Below are 24,413 nucleotides of genomic sequence, written 5' to 3' on the forward strand. Positions count from 1 at the left end.
GTTATTTTTTTTTTGTGATCTACTGTTGCTGGTAGATATGACATAACAGAGATATGAAGCATTTTGTAATGAGGATTCTGTCTGAGGAACATTAGTCATTTTAAGGTGGTTGTCTGACTGACTTTGATTCTAGTATCTTACTGCTGGAGAAGTGCCTGGAAAATTGAATCAGGGAAAAGTAGTGGTAGGCAGCAACCAGACAGCCCTTTGGTAATGAAACAGATTCTCAGTTTTCTCTTATATTAAATAACATAGAACTATAGAATTTTAGAGCAGGAAGAATCAGAGAACATCTGATCCCTCCCCTTCATGTTAAAGATGAGGAAACTGAGATCCAGAAGAAAATGAATGACTTGACCCAGCTTATTTGGCTAATTTGGGCAAGTTTACCTTTGGATTTTAGGCATCTTAATACCCATTTCACAGTTCTCTTTATAGTGTGTCCTTGTATTTTTCTCTTCGGTTAGAGAATGTAGTGTTGTATTGCCTATGTACCTTTATTTTTCTCTTCTCATTTTCGTCATCATTTTCTCTTAGTTTCAATTTCCATTCCCTTTAGTTGATATATCATTTGCATTTATGTTAGTCCATTTCAGATAGATTTTTTAAATGTTAATCAGTAATACAGTTTCTATTTCACATTTATTATGGTCCTAGGTTAAAAAATTTTAAGGAACATGTTAAATTTTAAGAGAATTGGCTTCTTATTTAATAACTTAATTATTTTTCTGTTGTCTGATTTATGATGCTCAACTATGATTATAAAGCTTGAGTTCTTGAAGTTGATTTGTCTGTTTTTGTAGGTGATTGTTTAGATAATGGCCTGCTCAATGTAACCAGTAAATGTTCATTAAGGTTAAATAAGTGGACAGTTCTGCAAGCTGCAAGTTAATTTCCGTATAGATTTCAGTCTGAAAGATCAACTCTGCATTGAATTCCGTTAAGAATGGTATTGGAAACATTTCAACTTTTATAAAATTATGAGGCACTGGTACCTAGAATGCTTTTTGCATTGCTGGTTTCTGCATGTCCTGAAAGGTATATTATGGACATAATAAAGGTATCTAAAATTAAGAGGAGAATAAAGCCTTTCAGACTGAAATATCAGATCTTATTAATTAGGAATGTGGAGGAGAAGGGAGTATGGTTACAAAATGTTGTTTAGGGCTTGGTGCATGGAAGATGCTGTAGTAATGTTTGAAATCTGTACCCATTCATGGGTGGACTTAGTAAGGGGAACATGGGGATATATCCATCAAGTCCTAGATTTTTAAAAAGAGAAAAATGTGTGAGCTAAGGTCAGTTAAAGGGAAGTACTGTTTTTCAGAGAGGAAGGACAGGATACCCTGAAGATGTTAGTCTGAAAATGCAAATAGTTTTGAAACACACTGGTGGATGACAGTCATAAGACTTAAAAAAAAAAGCTTGGAATATTTGGAGATTTGATTTCTTTTGAGGGAAAGAAGGAAATTATGTTCCCCTATTACCCATTCATTTATGCTTCATTTGGACAGAAAACTTGGCTAAGTGACCTTTAACTTGAACTCTCATTTCAATTCCTACTTTAAACTCTTAGGGGCACAGTGTTTGGGACTGAAAAGAGAGTTGGATAATTTAATTCACCTCAAGTGTTTTACAGTTGAAGAGAATCCACTGACTCAAAACAAATGCAGAAAAAGTTTTTATTGGACTATAACTTGAAAAAAATTAAAATCATCAAAATATTTTGTTGTGTACAAAAAAATTAGAATATTATTACACTGTGCACTGATTTTTGGATTAAAAAGTAAGATAATCTTTTTCTGACCAAAATTGCATGCAATATGATCTTGTCTCTTTCACTTTATGTTCACTTTTGCAGGACTATCTTAAAGAGAGTTATTTTTGCAAAAATTATTTGAGATTGATCAATTTCTACCAGGGCTTGCCTCTCTTATTCTCTTAAAGTAAAAATCTTTGTCTTGTAAAGCATCTATCCACTTTTCTTTCTTGCCTTTTTTTTTTTTTTAACAGTTGGTAACTGGTCCAACTCTTGCCAGATTCCCATTTGTCAGTTAATATGTGGCCTTGTGACTGTGTTTCTTCTATTTCTTCTGATGTAGTAAAATGAAAATTAATACCATTTATTTTTAAAGTGACATAATTAGTATTCCATTTAGTTATAACTTTTTTTGGTTTTGGTATGTCTTTTTTTTACTTCGAACATATGTCTAGTGAGATGTTTGCATATGTTTGCTTAATATTAATGATTGTGGGTAATGGGGATTTTTTTTTTTTAGTACTTTTCTGTTACTTTTTAAAAATAATGAGCATGTGTCATTTTATAAAAACAAATCTATTCTAAAATAAGAACAATTACTTTTAGAGATTATGAATATGTGAAAGGAAGCAAAATGGAAGAGTAGGAGAAATTCCAGCGAAGAAGGATGCACTATTCTATCTTAGTTCTTTGGGGCTGCTATAACAGAATACCATAGACTAAGTGGCTTATAAACAACACAGATTTATTCCTCACAGTTCTAGAGGCTGGGAAGTCTAAGATCAGGTCACTAATAGATTCACTGTCTAGTGGGATCTCACTTCCTGGTTCATTGATGGCCGTATTCTTGCAATGTCCTTATCATTGAAGAAGGTGTGAGGAAGCTTTCTGGGGTCTCTTTTATAAGGGCATTAATGCCATTCACAAAAGCTCCACTCTCAAGACTTAATCACCTCCCAAAGGCCCCATTTCCTAATATTGAGTTGGCCAAAAAGTTCACTCGATTTTTTCTGTAAGATGGCTCTATTAGTGCTTAGTTATCTTTAACTTCACTTGAAAAAATTTTGTTAGATTGTATTGTGACAGCTGTCATATCAGCATACATTAAAAAAAGAAACTTGGGCTTCCCTGGTGGCGCAGTGGTTGAGAGTCCGCCTGCCAATGCAGGGGACACGGGTTTGTGTCCCGGTCCGGGAAGATCCCACATGCCGCAGAGCAACTAGGCCCGTGAGCCACAACTACTGAGCCTGTGCATCTGGAGCCTGTGTTCCGCAACAAGAGAGGCCGCGATAGTGAGAGGCCCGCGCACCGCGATGAAGAGTGGCCCCCGCTTGCCACAACTAGAGAAAGCCCTCGCACAGAAACGAAGACCCAACACAGCAAAAATAAATAAATTAATTAATAAACTTCTAACCCCAACATCTTCCTAAAAAAAAAAAAAAACTTAATTGGTGAATTTTTGTGTAGCCATTTTAATATTGAAGATGGAAGAAAAAAGTAACATTTTTGGCATATTAATGCTTTATTATTTCAAGAAAGGTAAAAACACAACTGAAATGCAAAAAAAGATTTGTGCAGTGTATGGAGAAGGTGCTGTGACTAATCGAATGTGTCAAAAGTGGTTTGCAAAGTTCTATGCTAGAGATTTCTCACTGGACAGTTCTCCACAGTTGGGTAGACTAGTTGAAGTTGATAGTCATCAAATTGAGACATTGAGAACAATCAACATTATACCACTTGGGAGATAGCTGACATGCTCACAATATCCAAATCAAGCATTGAAAATCATTTGCACCAGCTTGGTTATGTTCATTGCTTTGATGTTTGCGTTGCACATAAGTTAAGTGAAAAAAACCTTCTTAACAGTGTTCCTGCATATGATTTTCTATTTAAACGTAATGAAATGTTCTGTTTTTAAAACAAATTGTGATGGGCAATGAAAAGTGGATACTGTACAATAATGTGGAATGGAAGAGATGGTGGGGCAAGCAAAATGAACCACCACCAACCACACCAAAGGCTGGTCTTCATGCAAAGGAGGTGATATTGTGTATATGGTGGGATTGGAAGGGAGTCCTCTATTATGAGGTCCTTCTGGAAAACCGAACGTTTAATTCCAACAAGTACTGCTCCCAATTAGACCAACTGAAAGCAGCACTCTATGAGAAGCTTCTGGAATTAGTCAACAGAAAACGCATAATCTTCCATCAGGGTGACGCAAGACCGCATGTTTCTTTGATGACGAGGCAAAAACTGTTACAGCTTGGCTGGGAAGTTCTGATTCATCTACCATATTCACCAGGCATTGCACCTTCGTATTGCCATTTATTTCGGTCTTTACAAAATTCTCTTAATGGAAAAAATTTCAGTTCCCTGGAAGACTGTAAAAGGCACCTGGAAGAGTTCTTTGCTCAAAAAGATAAAGAGTTTTGGAAAGATGGAATTATGAAGTTGCCTGAAAAATGGCAGAAGGTAGTGGAACAAAACAATGAGTACATTGTTCAATAAAATTCTTGGTGAAAATGAAAAATATGTCTTTTATTTTTACTTAAAACGGAAGGAACTTTTTGGCCATTCCAATACTGTCACATTGGGGGTTAGAATTTTAACCTGTGAATTTGGAGGGGGACACAAACATTTAGTCTGTGGCAATCCTATTCCTGATGATACTGTACGTTTCAAATGGATCAAAAGGTTAAAAAAAAAAGAAACCATAAAAATAAACTTTTCAGTCTTTTTTGGATAGAGGGAAAGCTTTTCTAAGCACAACAAAGAAAACCTTGAAAAATTCAAAGAAAAGGTTAAGAATACTGACTGTAGAATTTCTTTGTGGATTTTACAAAGTTTGACTGTTTGAACTTTGATTATAGAATTTCTGTATCTTAAAAGATACAATGAACAAGTAAGAAATGTTACACTGGGAAAAAATTTTGTCACATTTATGAAAAGGAACTAATTTCTAACCCTTTTAACCCAAGAAACCTCTTACTGATCAATAAGAAGAAAAAAGTCAAATTTAATAGGGAAGTGACCAAAGGACATGAATGGGCAGTTTGGAGAAAAAGAAATACAAATGGGCCAATAAGCCTATGAAGAGATGTTCAATGTAACTTTAAAAAATGCAAATTAAATTGACAGAATATTTTTAACTAACTTGAATGTCAAAGATTAATTAAATGTGAGGAAGCAGAAACTCTTATTCTGTTGGTAGGAGAATACAGTGGTGCAGCAGTTTTGAAAGACAGCCTGACAGTATATATTCATATCCTTTGATCCAGTATATGTCACAGAGGTACTCTCAAAAATTATTAATATAATATATGCGTGCTCATTGCAGTATTATTTGTAATAATAAAAACCAAAACAATCTAAATAATTATCAGTAAGAAACTGGATAAACATAATATCATACAGCCACTTAATGTAATATAAAATAGCAGGCATAAAAATATAGTCTCTATATCTATTATATGTTATTAAATGATTGAAAGCAGGTTGCAGATCAGAAGGTATAGTATGATTTTGTGAAAAAAGAAAGTATTACTTTAGGTAGTTTAAGAAGAATACCCACTCAGTAATGTACTCTTGTTTTCAGTTGTCCCTGCTATCTCGGGCTCCTGTATCAGATGGGGACTGATGGAACTCCTTCTGAGTTCATCTTTATGGGAGGGAAATTATCTGACTCAGTGGTATAGGGAGGATATCTCTTTTCCCCTTCTCTTTGACCTTGTATTTAATGCTTTAAAGTAATCCATCTGCTTTAATTTAAGTAGAGTTAGGAGACAGTAGAGTTGAAGTATATATTCAGCCTGCCAGGTTTAATCTGAAGTCCTCTAAATACTAACTTTAAAAAATTTATTGAAGTTCTTTGTAATATTCATATATAAAGGTCCACAAATTATAAATGTACAGCTTGATGAATTACTGCATTGTGAATACATCAGACCGGGGGAAAAAATGAAATGACTGCTAATGGATTCTGGAATTAGATAGTGATGATCGTTGCACAACTCTGTGAATACACTAAAAACCACTGAATTGTACACTTTAAAATTTGGTGAATTTTATGGTATGTCCATTAAATCTCAATTAAAAAAATATATATACCAGTACCCCCAAAATCTCCATTGTAACTTTCCTATTCACTACCTAATCCCTTTTCCTCAAAGGACCATCCTGATTTCTAACACCATTGTGTTGGTGTTTTTTGCTCTTTTAAAACTATATTAGCACATTCATACAGTATGTACTCTAGCTTCTTGTGTCTAGCTTTTTTCTTACATTTGTGAATTTCTTCCATGATTTGAAGTTTTTTTCATTATTACTGCTGTATAATATTCCATTGTATGATACACCACACTATATTTATCCATTCTGTTGATGGATATTTGACTTGTTTCCAGTTTTGGGTTAGTGCTGCTTTGAATATTCTTTTACAGTTATTTCTGCCATAGCATAATGTTTAAGTTCTTAAAAAATCATCATACTATGCAAAGGTGTGCAGTAAAAACCACAGGGCTTAATGTCTTGAGAAAATAGGGGACTCAAAACTTAAAACTTGGTGAGTGCCACATTTTAAAAAGGTAAGAACCTAATAAAAATGGCAGCACAGTTTCACACATGTTAAGTGACTAAGAAATGTATAATATTACAATAAATATGACATTTTACCTTGAAAAAAATCTTATTTGCTATGGGAGTGTGTGTTCGGGTTGCAACTTGTGAGTTACTGTGAAGTGCTGGCAGGGAGAGTTATCTGTAAGCAGATGAAAAGTTATAACACCAGATATGGATGAGTGAGACTCGTAACACTCAAACTAAAGCCTGAAATATGTGCATTTTATGTATTCCTCTGTGGCTCATTTCTTTTGGATTCAGTTTTCTGCCATTACCTAGTGTTTCTCATAGACAAGATTGAGCATAAGCAAACATGAAATATGTGCTTTGTTCATACTGTTTCCTAATATATCAGTTGTGTTGGAACAAATTTGCATTTTCAGAACAACATTGTAGAAGAACTGAGTGTGTATGTTTTTTGGGCACCTGTGTATGCATTTCTGTTGGGTATATACCCAATTATGAAAATGATACATTTAGTTTTAGAACATAATGGAAACTGTTTTGCAGAGTGATTATGCCTGTTTTTATAATTACCACCAGTATGTGCAAGTTTCATTTGTTACGCATAATTGTCAACACTTGTTATTGTCAGTCTTTTTATTAATAATTTCAACCATTCCAGTAGGTGTGTACTGGTACTTCATATTGTTGTATTTGTACTTTTCTTATCATTAACAAGATTAACAATTAACAAACATCTTTTCATATGTTTATTATTCATTTTGCTATCTTTTTGAAGTGTCCAGGTTTTTAACACTTTTTTTGTTGCTTTACATCTTCTATCTTATTGATTTGTAGGAGGTCTCTATCTGGATATGATTCTTTTGTCAGGTATATGTGTAATGTATATCTTCTCCCACTCTGAAGCATGCTTTTCTTAGTGAAGTCTTTTAATCATCAAGATTTCTTAAATTTAATATAGTCCAATTTCTGTTTAATGCTTTTTGTGCCTACTGAAGTGTTTTCCAACTCCTAGGTGATAAAGATACTCTACTATATTATTTGTCAGAAACTTTTATTTTGCTTTTCACGTTTACATCCAATTTGTGCTGCAATTTGAAAAATTTCACATGAATCAGCATTCCAGTGTGTCTCCATTCTTGCCACTCTAGTCTAAACCACCCTGATTTTTTGCCTAGATTCTTGGCCTGTCTGCATTCACACTTTCCCGTTTTGAATTTATGGCCAGTTTGCTTCCAAGATTATCTTTATAAAATGCAAATTATGTTATTACCTTTCATTGGTTTTCCATTCCTCTCAGAATGAAGTAGGAAATCCCTCATGAGACTCAGAAATCCTGAGTTATTTGGCCACTGCCTGTTTCTCCACTCATCTTTTAGAGCTCTTTCCTTCTTTGGTCACTGGTTCCTCTTAGCTCAGGGTCCCCACATAATGTTCCCTCTGCGAGAAGATTCTTATTTCCTCTTTTGCCAACTCCTGCTCATTTTTAGCATTTTATTTTAAATGTCAAATACTGAGCACCTATTGTATATCATGCATTTATCTAGTGTGTTAGAAGGTGATAAGTGATGTGAGAGGAAAAAAGGTAGAGCAGATTAAGGGGAGCAGGGATGCCAGATGGGGGGGTGTGCTTTGCAGTTTTAAGTAGGGTATTTATGATGAGCCTTGTTGAAGTGATACTTGTACAAAGAATTGGAAGTTGATGCAGCTATTTGGGGGATAACCACTGCAAAGACTAAGGCAAGAAGAAGGCTAGAATATATGAGAAATAGCAAGATGGCCAGTATGGCTAGAGCAGAGTGAGAAAGGGAGAGAATAATGGGAGATGAGGTCACAGGGTAAGACAGGGGCAGATCATGTGAAGCTTTTGCAGTTTTGGAGCAGAGGGGTGACATCATTTAACCTAACCTTTAAAAGGATAATTCAGGCTATTTTGTTGAAAATACACTGTAGTAAGGGTAGAAGCAGGAGACCTGTTAGGAATCTGTTTCAGTAATCCAGTTAAGGATAGATATAGGCTTGAACCAAAGTGTGATAATGGAGGTGCTAAATGGCTGAATTATGAGATATTTTGAATGTAGATCTCAAGGATTTGAGGACAGTTTGGAAATGGGTTGTAAGAGTCAGAGATCACTACAAGAGAGTCGAGGATCACTACAAGGTCACTTCCTGATAGAAGGCTTCCTTTACCTCTCAGATTGCCAGAGCTCCTATTATAGCATTTTCTACCTCTACTTGATAGTATTCATTACTGTCATAATTAAATGCTCGAATGTACATTATTTTGTGTGTATTTTAGTCTCTCTACCTGAGTGTAAGTACCTGAAGTTAGGGACTGTCTTATTTACTGAAATATATTAGTACTTGCACATAGTAGTTGTTCAGTAAATGTTTTTTGAATGAAGTGAGAACTGTGGTTCTTTCCATATTATAGTTAAGTAATAGGCTAAAGGTGATTATATTTTTTCTTTTTATCATAAAACATTTCCAAGTACAGTAAAATTGAAAGAACAGACCAACAAATATCCATATAGAGTCAACAGTTACTAATATTTTATTGTATTTGCCTTTCCTCTATATGTGTATTTGGGGAAACTATTTGAAAATCAGGCGCAGACGTCATGCACTTAAACTGTAAAAACTTCAGCACATATCTCCTATGAGTAAGAATAGTCAGACATTCTCCTGTGTAACCTTAGAACTGTTATCACACCTAAGAAAGTTAATAATTATTAAATTTTCTCTCCAATCCATATTTACAGTCATTTCTGATCTATCTATTAGGACTTTTAAAAAGTCAGAATCCAGTTAAGATTCATGTACTGCATTTGAACATTAAGTCTCTGCTATTATCTGGATTTCCCTATTAACAGAACTTGAGGCAGAGGGCTAATGTGCTATTATGTACTTTATTTAGGGAGTTCATTCACTGCTAGGGAGCGCAAGTGAGGGAAAAGTTGAATAAGCTGGAAATAAGGAAAAACTAATACAGGGATGCTTCCTGCCACTAAGTGTGACTGATTGCTGGACCCTGGGTATTGCATCCATGAGAAGCCATATCTACTGCATCCAAGGAGGGAAAGGGCAAGAATTTATCTACTTGCTTCTAGTGAGCAAGAATTCCCCTGCACTTCAGGCTTGTGGATTTGTGGGTGCAGGGCATATGGTATTTGGTTTTGTGGTTTGCAGGAAAGCCCCAAGTGAGGAGGTGAGAGGATGAGATGTGGACAGCAGGCCAGAGGCACAAGGTGTTGTTAGGGCTGCTCAGGGTGGAAAGCAAATGTGAAGATCTGGGGGCAGGCATTGGAATGAGTCAGGAGGGCACATACCAAATCTGGTTCGTTGTCTTTACTCTCTCACAATCTAGAGGAATGGCCTCCCCATCTTTTTTTTCCCCCTCTTTAAATGACTGACTTTTTGTAGAGACCATGCCAGTTGTCTTATAGACATTGTGTATTTGTTTGTATTTGTGTATTACACAAATTGTGTATTTGTTTAGCGGTCTGTTCATGTTGCTTAAGTCATTCCACTAAGTCTTATATTTCTGATAACAGGAGGTTAGATGTCAAGGTTGATTAGACTCATTTTTGGTAAGCAGACTTCTTAGTGATATATGGCACTTCATGTTGCGTCGTAGCAGGAAGCACACAATATCAAGTTGTTGTGCTTGTTATGATAAGTATGATTACTTAAAGGTGGTGACCTCCAAGTCCTCCTTGTATAGTTATGTTTTTCTCTTTGTAGTTATTAAGTATCTATAGGGGTAGTACTTTAGCACCTTGTATTGAGTGAATATTTATCTGATTCACCCATTAATGATCCTTGCCTGAATCACTTATTCCTTTAGAGGTTTCAAAATATTGATTTTCCCTTCTAATTTTATCATTCCATTTGTATTTATTAGTTGGTATTCTTCTGTGAAAAGTACTTATCTCCATCAGCTAGGGATGAAACTTTTTCCTAAAAAGATAGGGTAAAGCTTATATTTTCTGTTTGCCCGATGATCCCCTGCAAAAGTGACTGATAAGTTTCCCCCATTTTTCTTGCTCTTTAAAAAAAACTGTCACTATGGACTGAAGGATTTTATTTATTTAGTGTTTACAATCCATTTCAGTTATTATTCTTTGGATATTCAGATTGCTCCAAATTTGGGGGATCTCTTGAAGAGATCCCTCATGTCCTTTTGACATGAGCTCATTAGTCTTTCAGCATGTCCTTGCATGCTGGCACAGTTTTCCCAAGTTCATTTTGAAGTTTCACTGCCCCAGAACTAGAATCAGCCAGGAATAATGGCTTATGATATTAATTTTTAAAACTGATATATTATGTTCTTCCTTTCTTAAAAAATTTTCACATGTTCCATAGGAAAGGATTATAAAAATAATTTTATTATTTTCAAATTGCATAGTTTTAAAGGGCACCTTCACACACATTATTTTATTTTGAGATGTTATAGGACCATGGATTCTTGGTATAGTCTCCTGATATATATGAGGTAAGCCGGATTTTGGTCTTTAGTACTTGGAGCTGCTCCTAATTTTAGAATTCAACGAACTGTAGTTCAGGGATGTTGTGACTGCCCAAACTTACGTTATTATCATGTAGAAAATCTGAGATTAGAACTCAAAACTTCAGGCTTCAGAGGCAGATGTTTCTGTCTTAACTTTATTTAATAACTTTCTTGGTAATCGGATTTGTTACCTAGACAAATGAAAATGTCACAATAAAGTTAATAAAATAAGAGAAAGAGCTAGTAATTTTAATAGAGATAGAAACATAACAGGCAAGTTTGTAGAAAAAAAAAAGGAGATATTTAACACAAGAAAGTGAAATCCCTCTCTGCAACAGTGGCTGCTGAAAATGGTTTGGTATATATATTCCATCTGGAATGTCTGTAGTTTACCTATCCTGCATGGGCCAGCTCAGAAACCTTCCATGTAAGGTCTTCACTCATCTTTTCTCTGAAACGAATCCCTTCTGAATGCCTATTGCACTTTGTACTCTTTTTATAGGACTTATATTTTACTGTTATTTTGGACCTTTTTTCAATTTCTCTCTTGTAAAAAATTTGTTATTTTGAAAAAAATGTTTATCTACAGAAAACTTACAAGAATAGTAAAATTGCCATTTCATCACATTTGCTTGCTTTCTGTACACATACACACAAACACTTTTTAATTTTATTCTGCTGACCTATTTGAGAGCAAATTGCAGACATCATGATCTTTTACCCTTAAATGCTTCAGCACGTATCTCCTATGAACGAGGATATTTTCCTTAAAAAATTTATTTTATTTTATATGAACATTTCTAAAAACATCTTATATACAATTATCAGACTGAGAAAATTTAAAATTGATACAGTGCTATTATCTACATAGTGCTATTATCAGTCCATATTCAAATTCAGTACTTTTGGTACCATCTATCTTATAATTCTATATCCCTAATGCAGACCTCCACTTCAGTTCTTACCATGGACTTTAGAAGACAGCTGACCAAATTTCATAGCACAGCTTCATAATTTTTCACAGTTTTGAATTCCAGTTGACAGTCCTTTATATTGGTGGTCAGTTCCTTTTCCTGTTTGCTTTATCAGTGTTCTCAAGGTTTTCATCCTTCTCCCTAATGTTTATTTCTGTCTCTCAGATAATACATCCCAGAGACACTAGTTTGAACTCCCTCTCTGTACCACCAGATTTACAGTGCTGTCTCATTTAATTCCAGTTTTTAAGTGGTGTATTACAAAGAAAATAAAATGTACAAAATTTGAAATAATGCACAACCCTTAGCAAAGACCCTGTAATTTGAAAAATTTCATCAAGACCAAAACTGACAGGTCTGTGTACTAAGTGAGTTGTACATTAAATGTTTCTGCAAGTGACTTTGATGACTACTATGCTGTTATTTTACATTCAGTATTATGTAATTTTTATATTTTTATGTTTATATCTTTGACAATCTTATCGCAGTGTTTAAATGGTAGTTGCCAGTTCTAGAACTGAAGGACATACCCCTAAATCAATAACTTTGAAATGGAAGTGAAATACAATGAAATGTTATGAGAAAAGTGAAACAACTACCATATTATGCCAAGCTGTTAATCTAGGAGAAAACTTGGCAAAATGTTATAGTTACTAAGAAAATAAAAATCTCTGTTAAAGCTTAAGTATGCCACAGTGGTTATAGATTTATGTGCTGCAAGAAGGCATCCCCGATTAGTCTTAACTTATGAGTTTTGATTATGTCATTTTCAGTAACTCATTTAAATAATTTTGATTGTTATATATCCATATCTGCATCTGTTACTATCTTCAGTATTAGAGCATTGATATCTTCTCATATGCTCTTAAACCCTCCCCCTTCTGTTTCTTCAGATGTGAAAAATATGGGGATCTTGAGTTGGAATAGAATGCATATATAATTTTTCCCAGTAAAATGTATGGAAATTAAAAAGAAAAACCCTCTTTGTTTGGATTACCAAAGTAATACATACTTACTGCAAAAATTCCTAACTTTATAGAAAAATATGTTTTCAATTGTGTGAAAGTCACTGTCTCAAATATTAACGGCTTCTGTTGTGCTCTTGATCCTTTTATCTTTGGAATCTCATTCTCTGCACTCCTCATGTAATATCTATAATGTCTTCCTCTCTCTTGGACCTTTGTCCCCTTCTTCCCTTTATCCTATAAATATGTTCAAAGATTCCATTAAAAGAAAACCAGACAAACAGGAAAAAGTTCTTCTCAGTAGGACCTGTATAGTATTCCTTCTCTTCCTAGCTAAGCTTCTTGAGAAAAGTAGTTTACATTTATTCTGTCCTTCCTTCTCATTCCCAATATACTGTAACTTGGCTTCTGATGCTTCTTTTCCACAGGAATTGCTCTTTTTCAGTTATTTACTTAAAAAGAAAAATATCTCTGATTACAAAGATAATTCAGGCATATCTTAAAACATACATATACAGAGAAATGTACATTGTTGAAAGTTATCTTTTTAAAAATATTCTTTCACTGAGACAACCACCGTTAACCATTTGGTATGTGTTTATTCTGTTAATCCTATATGTTAATGAATGTATTGTTTAGCTCATATATATATTTAAAATGAAAGCCATATATGTATCATTCTGTAACTTTCTTTCCATGTCTGTATTTAGGTCTGTTGCATTACATTGTATAATGTAGGGCAGATTGTTTAATTTCTCTTCTTTTAGTTTCATCATCTGTAAAGTGAAGATGAAAACAACTCACTTCCTTTGGTGCCTTTAAGTATGAAATGGGATAATTTATATCAAACTTACTTCAGAGTCTGACACACATATTAAGTGCTCAGTAAATGGTAGATTTTTAAAATAAAGAATCTTTTTATTTATGTTAAAATGTTGCATACTTAGTAATTTATCAATGTAGCAAAGGATAAAGAACATAAATCCCTTTTCCATGTCATTTTAGCCCTTTACCTTCCCTGATTTTTCTTCATGTCATTTGCTGCAGTCTGCTTTCTGTTTTTGAATTATTTTGTCTTCTTGGCAACTGTCTTGTTGGATTGTCTTCTTTTTGTGTAAGCATTATTAGAAAAAAAAGATCTTTGTTATACGGAAACCAAAGAGAATATTTTGAATCTCCATGTACCTATTACCTAGCTTAAGGTAACTTAAAATGTTACATAGTTGAAGATCCTTTATTTTCCACCCTGATTTCCTTCTCTGCCTCATCCCCCAGAATTAACCACTGTCCTGAGTTTGGTGCTTATTATTCCCATATACTTTACTTTACAATTTTCTTCATGCCTTTGGGATTTGTTGAGTTTCTTGGATCTGTGGGTTTATAGTTTTCACCAAATATGGAAATTTTTTTCTCCATTATTTCAGTAATATTTTTTTCTGTTCCCTCTCCTTTGTTTTAGGGACTCTAAAGACATGTTTATTGGGTTGATTGAATTTGTCCCATATCTCACTGATGTGATTCATTTTTTTTCTTTTTTTCTCTATGTGTTATATTTTGGACAGTTTCTATTGCTGTGTTGATTCAGTTCATTAATTTTCTGAAGTATTGAATCTACTGTTAATCTCATTTAATCAGTTTTTCTTTTCAGACATTTAAATTTTTATCTCTAGAAGTTTAATTTGGTTCCTTTTTAATTTTCTGTCTCATTAACATGCTCATGCTTTCCTCTGTTTTCATGAATATATGGGATGAATTTATAACAATTTTTAAAATGTCCTTGGGTACTACTTCTATCATCTGTCATTTTGGGGTGGGTTTTTTGGTTTGTTTTTATTGAAGTATAGTTGATTTATAGTATTGTGTTTCAGGTGTACAGCATAGTGATTCAGTTTTTTTGTGGATTATATTTTATTATAGGTTATTATAAAATATTGGGTATAATGTGCTGTGCCATACAGATAAATCCTTGTTGCTTATCTATTTTATGTTTAGTAGTTTGTATCAGTTAATCCCATACCCCTAATTTGTCCCTCCCCCACTGCCTCCCCCTTTGGTAACCATAAGTTTGTTTTCTATGTCTGTGGGTCTGTTTCTATGGGTCTGGTTTTTTTTTTTTTTTTTTGTGGTATGCGGGCCTCTCACTGTTGTGGCCTCTCCCGTTGTGGAGCACAGGCTCCGGACGCACAGGCTCAGCGGCCATGGCTCACAGGCCCAGCTGCTCCGTGGCATGTGGGATCCTCCCGGACCAGGGCACGAACCCGTGTCTCCTGCATCGGCAGGCGGACTCCCAACCACTGCGCCACCAGGGAAGCCCTGGTTTTTTTATTTATTGTTTTTTCCCTTCTCTGGGTTATATGTACCTCTTTTCTACATACCTGGTAGTTTTTTAATTAGATTTGGCAGGCATTATGAATTTTACCTTTTCAGGTGCTAAATATTTTTGTATTGCTTTAAATATTTTTGAGCTTTGTTTTGGGATGCAGTTAAATTACTTGGAAACAGTGTGATCCTTTTGAAACTTGCTTTTAAAAAGCTTTTTTTAGTGGGACCAAGCAGCCTTCAGTATAGGGTTAATTTTGTCCCAGTACTCTTCTGGGTACTCCACCCAGAGCCTGTATATTATGAGTTTTTCCATTATTCTTGGCCCTGTGTGAGTTCTGGGAATTGTTCTACCTGCTTCTTTCTAGGGTTCTTTCCCCAGCCTCAAGTTTCCTTATATGCATGACTGATAAGAACTAATGAAGACTCTGAGCTCCATGAGCTATTTGTATATTTTGGAGATTAATCCTTTGTCAGTTGCTTCGTTTGCAAATATTTTTTCCCATTCTGAGGGAACAACCCAATCAAAAAATGGGTAGAAGACCTAAATAGACATTTCTCCAAAGAAGATGTTCGATGGCCAACAAAACACATGAAAAAATGCTCAACATCACTAATTATTAGAGAAATGCAAATTAAAACTACAATGAGCTATCATCTCATACCAGTCAGAATGGCCATCATCACAAAATCTACAAACAATAAATGCTGTAGCGGGTGTGGAGAACAGGGAACCCTCTTGCGCTGTTGGTGGGAATGTAAATTGATACAGCCACTATGGAGAACAGTATGGAGATTCCTTAAAAAAACTAAATATAGAACTACCATACTACCCAGCAATGCCACTACTGGGCATATACACAGAGAAAACCATAATTTAAAAAGACACATGCACCCCAGTGTTCATTGCAGCACTATTTACAGTAGCCAGGACATGGAAACAATCTAAATGTCCATCAACAGAGAAATGGATAAAGAAGATGTGGTACCTATATACAATGGAATATTAGTCAGCTATAAAAAGGAATGAAATTGGGTCACTTGTAGAGGCGTGGATGGTCCTAGAGACTGTCATATAGAATGAAGTAAGTCAGAAAGAGAAAAACGAGTATCGTATATTAACACATATATGTGGAATCTGAAAAAATTGGTATAGACAGTCTTATTTACAAAGCAGAAATAAGAGACAAAGACTAGGGAACAAACGTATGGATACCAAGGGGGAAGGGGGGTGGGGTGGGAAGAATTGGGAGATTGGGGTTGACATATATACACTATTGATACTATGTATAAAATAGATAACTAATGAGAACCTACTGTATAGCACAGGGAACTCTACTCAGTGCTCTGTGGTGACCTCAGTGGGAAGGAAATCCGAAAAAGAGAGGATATATGTATATGTATAGCTGATTCACTTTGCTGGACAGTAGAAACTAACACAACATTGTGAAGCAACTATACTGCGATAAAAATTTAAAAAAAAAAAGAACTAATGAAGACTGAAGAGGAACTCTGCAGATCTGTGGAGCTCTCACTATGCACCTCTCCTCTCTGGTATTCTTACCTGTGAATTTTAGACACCTTGGCCTTCCTGAATTCTCAACTCTGTCTCCTTATCTTAGATTGCTGGACTTTGTTTAGATTCCCCCTCCCTCTGCTGCAGCATGGAAAGTTTTTCCAGGCAGTTTCCTGGGCATTTATGGGATTTTGTCCAACTGTCCAACATCTGAAAATCATTGTTTCTTATTTGTCCTGTTGTGGGAGAGTTAGTCTGTTCCCTATTATTCTATCATGGTTGGAAACAGTTACCTGTATATAGAAAGCCATAGGTATTCTAAAATACTGTTAAATATCTTATGTGTCTGAATATTAGGTGAGGTGTCACCATCCCAAAAAGCTTATATTTGAGACCTCTAAACTTGCTCATATTACAGAGTAATTTATAAATTATTTTGCACGGCAAATGACTATTTGAGAAGAATGAATTGACTTGATATGTCCTTAATCAGTGCCAGGTTGGATGTTTATAAAAGAGGCAAATGAGTGTAGAATTTAACACAGATTAAATAATCGTTCCTGAGTATGGCCTTAAAAACTATAGGCATTGGATTAAAAAGTATACTAAAGAGTAACATAGTAAGTGATTATATTGTAGAGATTATAATATATACTGAGAAAACAAATGGGAAAAATTGTCTATTATGTGAATAGTTACTAGCAGTGATTTGGGATAAAATGTCAGGTGATATTTTATTTTATTTTATTTATTTTTGGGGTGTGTGTGAAAATATTTTTATTTTTATACAGCAGGTTCTTATTTTATCTGTTTTATCCATATTAGTGTATATATGTCAATCCCAATATCCCAATTCATCCCACCCCTCTTTTCCCCCTTTGGTGTCCATATGTTTGTTCTCTACGTCTGTGTCTCTATTTCTGCCTTGCAAACCAGTTCATCTGTACCATTTTTCTAGACTCCCCATATATGCGTTAATATACGATATTTGTTTTTCTCTTTCTGACTTACTTCATTCTGTATGACAGTCTCTAGGTCCATCTGTGTCTCTACAAATGATCCAATTTCATTCCTTTTTATGGCTGAGTAATATTCCATTGTATATATGTACCACATCTTCTTTATCCATTCGTCTGTCGATGGGCATTTAGGTTGCTTCCATGACCTGGCTATTGTAAATAGTGCTGCAATGAACATTGGGGTGCATGTGTCTTTTTAAATTATAGTTTTCCCTGGGTATGTGCCCAGTAGTGGGATTGCGGGGTCATATGGTAGTTCTATTTGTAGTTTTTTAAGGAACCTCCATACTGTTCTCCATAGTGGCTGTATCAATTTACATTCCCACCAGCAGTGCAGGAGGGTTCCCTGTTCTCCACTCCTTCTCCAGCATTTGTTGTTTGTAGATTTTGTGATGGTGGCCATTCTGACTGGTGTGAGGTGATACCTCGTTGTAGTTTTGATTTGCATTTCTCTAATAATTAAGTGATGTTGAGCAGCTTTTCATGTGTCTCTTGGCCATCTTTGGAAATGTCTTCTTTGGAGAAATGTCTGTTTAGGTCTTCTGCCCATTTTTTGGTTGGGTTTTTTTTTTTAAATATTGAGCTACATGAGCTGTTTATATATTTTGGAGATTAATCCTTTGTCCATTGAGTCATTTGCAAATATTTTCTCCCATTCTGAGGGTTGTCTTTTCGTCTTGTTTATGGTTTCCTTTGCTGTGCAAAAGCTTTTGTTTCGTTATGTACCGTTTGTTTATTTTTGTTTTTACTTCCATTACTTTAGGAGGTGGGTCTGAAAAGATCTTGCTGTGATTTATGTCAAAGAGTGTTCTTTCTATGTTCTCCTCTAAGAGTTTTATAGTGTCCGGTCTTACATTTAGGTCTTTAATCCATTTTGAGTTTATTTTTTATATGGTGTTAGTGTTCTAATTTCATTCTTTTATGTGTAGCTGTCCAGTTTTCCCAGCACCACTTATTGAAGACACTGTCTTTTTTCCATTGTATATCTTTGCCTCCTTTGTCATAGATTAGTTGATCTTAGGTGCATGGGTTTATCTCTGGGCCTTCTGTCCTGTTCCATTGACCTATATTTCTGTTTTTGTGCCAATACCATATTGTCTTGATTACTGTAGCTTTGTAGTATAGTCTGAAGTCAGGGAGTCTGATTCTTCCAGCTCCATTTTTTTTCCCTCAAGATTGCTTTGGCTAGTTGGGGTCTTTTGTGTTTCCATACAAATTTTAAGATTTCTTGTTCTAGTTCTGTAAAAAATGTCATTGGTAATTTGATAGGGATTGCATTAAATCTGTAGATTGCTTTGGGTAGTGTAGTTTAGTCATTTTCACAATATTACTTCTTCCAATCCAAGTACATGGTATATTTCTCCATCTGTTTGTGTCATCTTTGATTTCTTTCATCAGTGTCTTGTAGTTTTCTGAGTACAAAAACCTACTTTTCTTTCCTTAGGTAGGTTTATTCCTAGGTATTTTATTCTTTTTGTTGCAATGGTGAATTGGATTGTTTCCTTAATTTCTCTTTCTGATCTTTTGTTTTTAGTGTATAGGAATGCAAGAGATTTCTGTGCATTAATTTTATATCTTGCAACTTTACCAAATTCATTGATTAGCTATAGTAGTTTTCTGGTGGCATCTTTAGGATTATCTATGTATAGTATCATGTTATTTGCAAACAATGACAGTTTTATTTCTTCTTTTCCAATTTGTATTCCTTTTATTTCTTTTTCTTCTCTGATTGTTGTGGCTAGGACTTCCAAAACTATGTTGAATAATAGTGGCAAGAGTGGACATCCTGGTCTTTTTCCTGATCTTAGAAGAAATGCTTTCAGTTTTTCCACCATTGAAAATTATATTTCCTGTGGGTTTGTCATATATGGTCTTTATTATGTTGAGGTAGGTTCCTTCTGTTCCCATTAGAGTATTTATCATAAATGGGTGTTGAATTTTGTCAAAAGCTATTTTTCTGCATCTATTGAGATGATCGTATGGTTTTTATTCTTCAATTTGTTAATATGGTGTATCACATTGATTGATTTGCATATATTGAAGAATCCTTGCATCCCTGGGATAAATCCCACTTCATCATGGTGTATGATCCTTTTAATGTGTTGTTGGATTCTATTTTCTATTATTTTGTTGAAAGCCTAAGAGACCTCTGGGACAACATTAAATGTACCAACATTTGCATTATAGGGGTCCCAGAAGGAGAAGAGAAGAGAGAAAGGACTCAGGTGATATTTTAATACATGGATTTTAAAAAGTACAGCATCTAAACAACTTAGGTGGAAATGAAAATGATGTTTGAAATATGAGTTAATTCAAAAAGTGGCTGTAGTTATAATGATGACCCTAACATTTAAGGTGAATGTGAAGTTTGACTATAATTGTTTTCTGAATGTGAGTAGAATAAAGTAATATTTTAGATATATTATTTTAATAATATGTTGTTAGATATTTATATGTTGAGTCCGTTTAAAGTAGATATTTGATTATTTCATCTATATTCACCTAAGAATATGACTACTTAAAAGTTAAACAGTTTCAACTCTGTTAATGGGCTGAAACACTATTTCTGACTCTTGCTATAGTGATTTTCAATCTCCAGTGTTATGAGGTCTGCCAAACTTAGGAATGCCTTCTCTCTCTAGGGTAGATTATTTTAGATAATGAAAATCACACATAAACACAGAACACTAAGGGAGAAACCAACTAAAGAGTTTCACATACCTCTTTATTTTCCCTCATAGAATGCAGTGCCTAGTCAGTACTTAGATATTACCTACACTGTTTTCAGTATTCTTTCTAAAAATGATAAACTTTATTTAAGGGATCATAAGCCTTGAGTGGACTTTATTCTTTCGTGTCGGGAGGAAACAGTGGTTGGGGTGTGTGGGAAGAAGGGGGTACTCTCAGTCTCAAACTGAGCATGTATTTCCCAGGCTGTCTGTTCTGCATGGAGGAAAGGATATGTTGGCCAATGATGAAATTTACTTCTGCCCACCCTCAAGCCCTATAGCTACATATGTATGTATAGAGATATATAACTGTAACTGGCTTGTGTTGTGCACTTAACGATGTTGGCATTATTTTAAGTGCTGTGCATTTATTATTTAATCCTTACAACACTCCCATTAAACTCTGTTCAAGGTAAGATCCCACCGGATCTGTCTTAGGTATATATTAGACTTGAGACAAAAGGCTATCACCTGATAGCTGATCAAAAATAGTAATAGTAATAATAATAATAATAATAATAATAATAATAATGTGACAGGTACTAAGTGGTATACAAGTATTAACTCTTTTGCATAACCCTTTATAGTGAAACTCGGTTTAGTGTTAAAGTTGCTGATGCAGTCCATGACATTTGAAGCATTAGGAATAGGAGTGAGGTATAAGAAGAAAATGGGAACAGTTCACTTGTTTGAATTTGAGGCAGTTTATAATACCTGTAGACTATGAGGAAACCTTGTGGACAGAAGTTGCAGGTAATGCTCTTCCTTATTACGCATTTTTACAGGGGAGCATGGCTGCAAGGTTATGAGACTGAAAGCCAGTTGCAGCCCTATGCCTTGTCCTGCCAGCCTGTCTAGCTCTAGTTTCAATGATTTTGAGGACAAGACATGAATTCACAAAGTTAGGCTACTTCTGGGTTAAAAATGAAGTCTTCTTGAAGAGTTTGAAATGGTACATAGTTACAGTTATTTTTTTGTGGTGGTGTTCTTTTTTTTAAGGGATTAAGTGAAATAGATTTAATAGGGCACTAAAGTTAAAATCTGACTTAATTGGTAAAATGTTATTATTACCATTTTTTAATAAAGGAAGAAAAGGTAAGTTTTAGAGATAATATTTTAAATTATTGCGTTTTGTTCTTCTCTCTCCCCTTCTCAAATATACCACATGGAATATTCCATTCATTACTGTCTGAGAAAGTCATTACTTTGCAAGCTGCAGTTGCTGAAATGGTTTAGTGGAAGAAATGTTTGCTTGCATTTTTTTTTAAGTGATTTTCTTTTCTTTTGGTAGTTATTTTTTGAATATCCAAACTGTAGCAAACAAGGAGAAGGAGTTTTAAATTTATATCGGGGAAACCTCTTTGTGGAACATTTCATTAGATGACTCCCTGTCAACCTCATGTCTTTAAAAGAGGGATTAATCAAACAGCATCTGAAGCAGCAGTGAACTCTTGTGGAATAAACCCTGACCTCTTCCACAGTGTTTTGTGGGATAATTTCAAGTTCTTCAGACACAGATTATTACATAAAGAAGATTGTAGGGCACGTGACACATTCTGGTTTCCTGTATTTCAGGTAGTAGAAAAATTGCTACCTCTAAGAATGGATCCTGGAGAGATCTTGTCACAGTTATAACTTTTCATCAGTGGTTTTATCTCACAACTGTATTTTTACTTTTTATTCATATAGGCAACTTAAAATAGTTTGCAGTAAACTGCTTTATGTATTAAATATTGTAATGGTAGAGTAATGGATTGCCTGTGCATTGTAACCACAAAGGTAAGATATAGTATGCTTTCTACCTTTGTTAGTGTCAGAGTGTGAGAGACCTTTTTGTTTATAATATTTTAAAAAATAAAGTGTAACCATTGTTATATATTTGAAAATAGATATTTGAATCCATTTGATGCTTAGTTTATATCCTTTAGGAAAGGTAATATTCTGAGATGTGTTTAGATAGCTAAAAATAGTATACTGAACAGATATTTTTTTTCCCTGAGATTTACAGGAAGCATTTCTCCCAACAGCAAAGGTTTATAGGGCCCTGATTATATTTAAATCTTCTAAATATATTCTCAAAGTTCTCCCCCTCTACTTTATTTTCTGTCCCCATATGTCATGCTGGTTAAAAGTATAACTCATTTTGAGAACATTTTCTGGACTCTCCCATTTATTTATTGCAAATATAGTTAATTTTTTTTTAAAGAAGAATAGTAAAGTTCTGATTGTGTTGCCTTTGGAAGGATGTTGATTGGATTTAAAATGGTTAAACTTGTGTAAGAACTCCTTAAATTTATTTGTTTTAAAGTTTGTTATGCTCATCCTCAAAGTGCAACATGCTTCACTTAAACTCTGAGTTTGTTTTCTTTTATTCCTGAGCACCAGTTTGTGAACATTGTGTGATTGTGTAAGATTCAAGATACTTACATTTAAAATTTTTACATTGGTTTGTAAAATATGGAATAATTTATTTGGGGGGTTTTATTTCTATAAACTTATGACACGGTGTTAGACAAAATTGTTGAGATTTTTAAATTATGTTCAGTAATAAAAGAATCAGTAAATTTGTGAATTCTGAAAGTAGTCTATGTAGTGAATTATTTTTCACAAGAGGAAAAGAAAGAAAATTGATCTAAATTAGTTTTGTTTGCTTTTTGTTCAAAATTATAATTCAAACAGTAAGAGTTTTCATCAGATACTAACATACCCATTATCTGGTCCCATTCTATTTATCAGGGATGTCTTCCATGTACCTCCATGTAAAACTGTCTTATCAAAGTATTCTTACAGAATGTTTAAAGGGCAGTAAGCCTGCGACACAGGTTTAGTCTTGTTAGTTTGGTTTGTTTTTTTTTTCCCCTTCTCTAAGTTCTTTTCATGGTTGTCTGGTTGGTTCTCTCTGATTTACCTTTTATCACTTCATTCACTTTAGTTTTTATTTCTAATATTATAGCAAGGTTATTTGAAATGATCTATCTTCTCTCCCCTCTCCTTTTTGATAGATTAAAATATTTTGTATTTGATCCTTTTTAAGCAAAAGAGAGCTGCCATTGTTAAGAAAAATTTGTATGGAATCAATATCTAAAGTTTTAATAAGTTCTTATTATGTAACTTAAAGCAAAAATAGAAAAGATGTAGGTTGCAAATTAGGAAACCTAAAATATTATTTGGAGCTACTTTTGAAAGAGCTAAATTAAAATGATTTCTTTTATTATTAGAAATAAACCCTTTGAACATATTTAACCAATAGCTATAGCAGGAAGAGCAAAAATCTTAATTTTCTTTTCAGCTGATGTGCTGCAATGTTTTCTCCCCCTTGAGTCTTTTCTCCCTTTTCTGATCTTTAGAGAGCTTTATGATTTTTTATATATTTTTAAAGTCTGACAATATAGTTGATGTAATTCTATCATGTTAATACTAAAACACCTTTCCAAGTGAAATTTTTTTCATCATCCGCCTCCCCTCTCTCCCACTTGTGTAGGCATGGTGAGCTAGGTAGGCATGTTGCATCACTGCTACCATGGATACCCTTAAGAACAGGCATGTGGGTTGAGCTAAAGCAATGATGATTAGTTTTCTGGGCTTCTCCCCCACCCCATAACTATATGTTCTTCACAATGAAGACTCTTACTTTAAAATGTTTGCAAATGACTAGGTTGTGAGTTGTGATGACTAAACTGTTGCTGAACAGGCAAATTTTGGCCTCCATTTACAGTAGTATTAATGCAGTCATAAATAGCTCTACTTCCTTTTCTGATTAATACATTTTAAACACATGTAATGTTTGTTTTGCCTCTTAGTGGGAAATGAAAATGTATTTCCTATTCAGTCTGAATTTTTAAAAATAATTGTTCTGAATTTATGTATTTTGCAGGGGAAAAGATCCTAGTGAGCATTTCTCTTGTGCAGTATTTCTTTATTGTTAGTATACATACATAGATCTTTATGTAATTTAATCAGCTTGGATACAATATTTTATTTTGTGCTTTTCCACCTAATGTCTAAGAGATATTTGTTTTTGTGTTTGTAAATCCTTCTGTT

General features: G+C 34.3%; 1 protein-coding gene across 18 annotated transcripts in view; it reads left to right on the top strand.

Moving 5' to 3' along the window:
• Positions 1–24,413, top strand: part of DLG1 (discs large MAGUK scaffold protein 1) — a 313,869-nt gene that overhangs the window by 19,689 nt on the left and 269,767 nt on the right. Inside the window, exon 1 of one of the 18 annotated variants that reach the window (XM_067034281.1) lies at positions 21,584–22,151. The exons of 16 other annotated variants lie outside the window; for them this stretch is intronic. In XM_067034281.1, coding sequence (XP_066890382.1) covers positions 22,122–22,151 — 30 coding nt within the window. In that variant the 5' untranslated portion in view covers positions 21,584–22,121. Of the gene's footprint in view, positions 1–21,583; positions 22,152–24,413 lie in introns of those variants that run through there. One more of the 18 variants, XM_067034278.1, reaches the window with a different exon arrangement.

Source organism: Kogia breviceps, chromosome 5 (assembly GCF_026419965.1).
Source record: "Kogia breviceps isolate mKogBre1 chromosome 5, mKogBre1 haplotype 1, whole genome shotgun sequence".
Lineage (NCBI taxonomy): Eukaryota > Metazoa > Chordata > Mammalia > Artiodactyla > Physeteridae > Kogia > Kogia breviceps.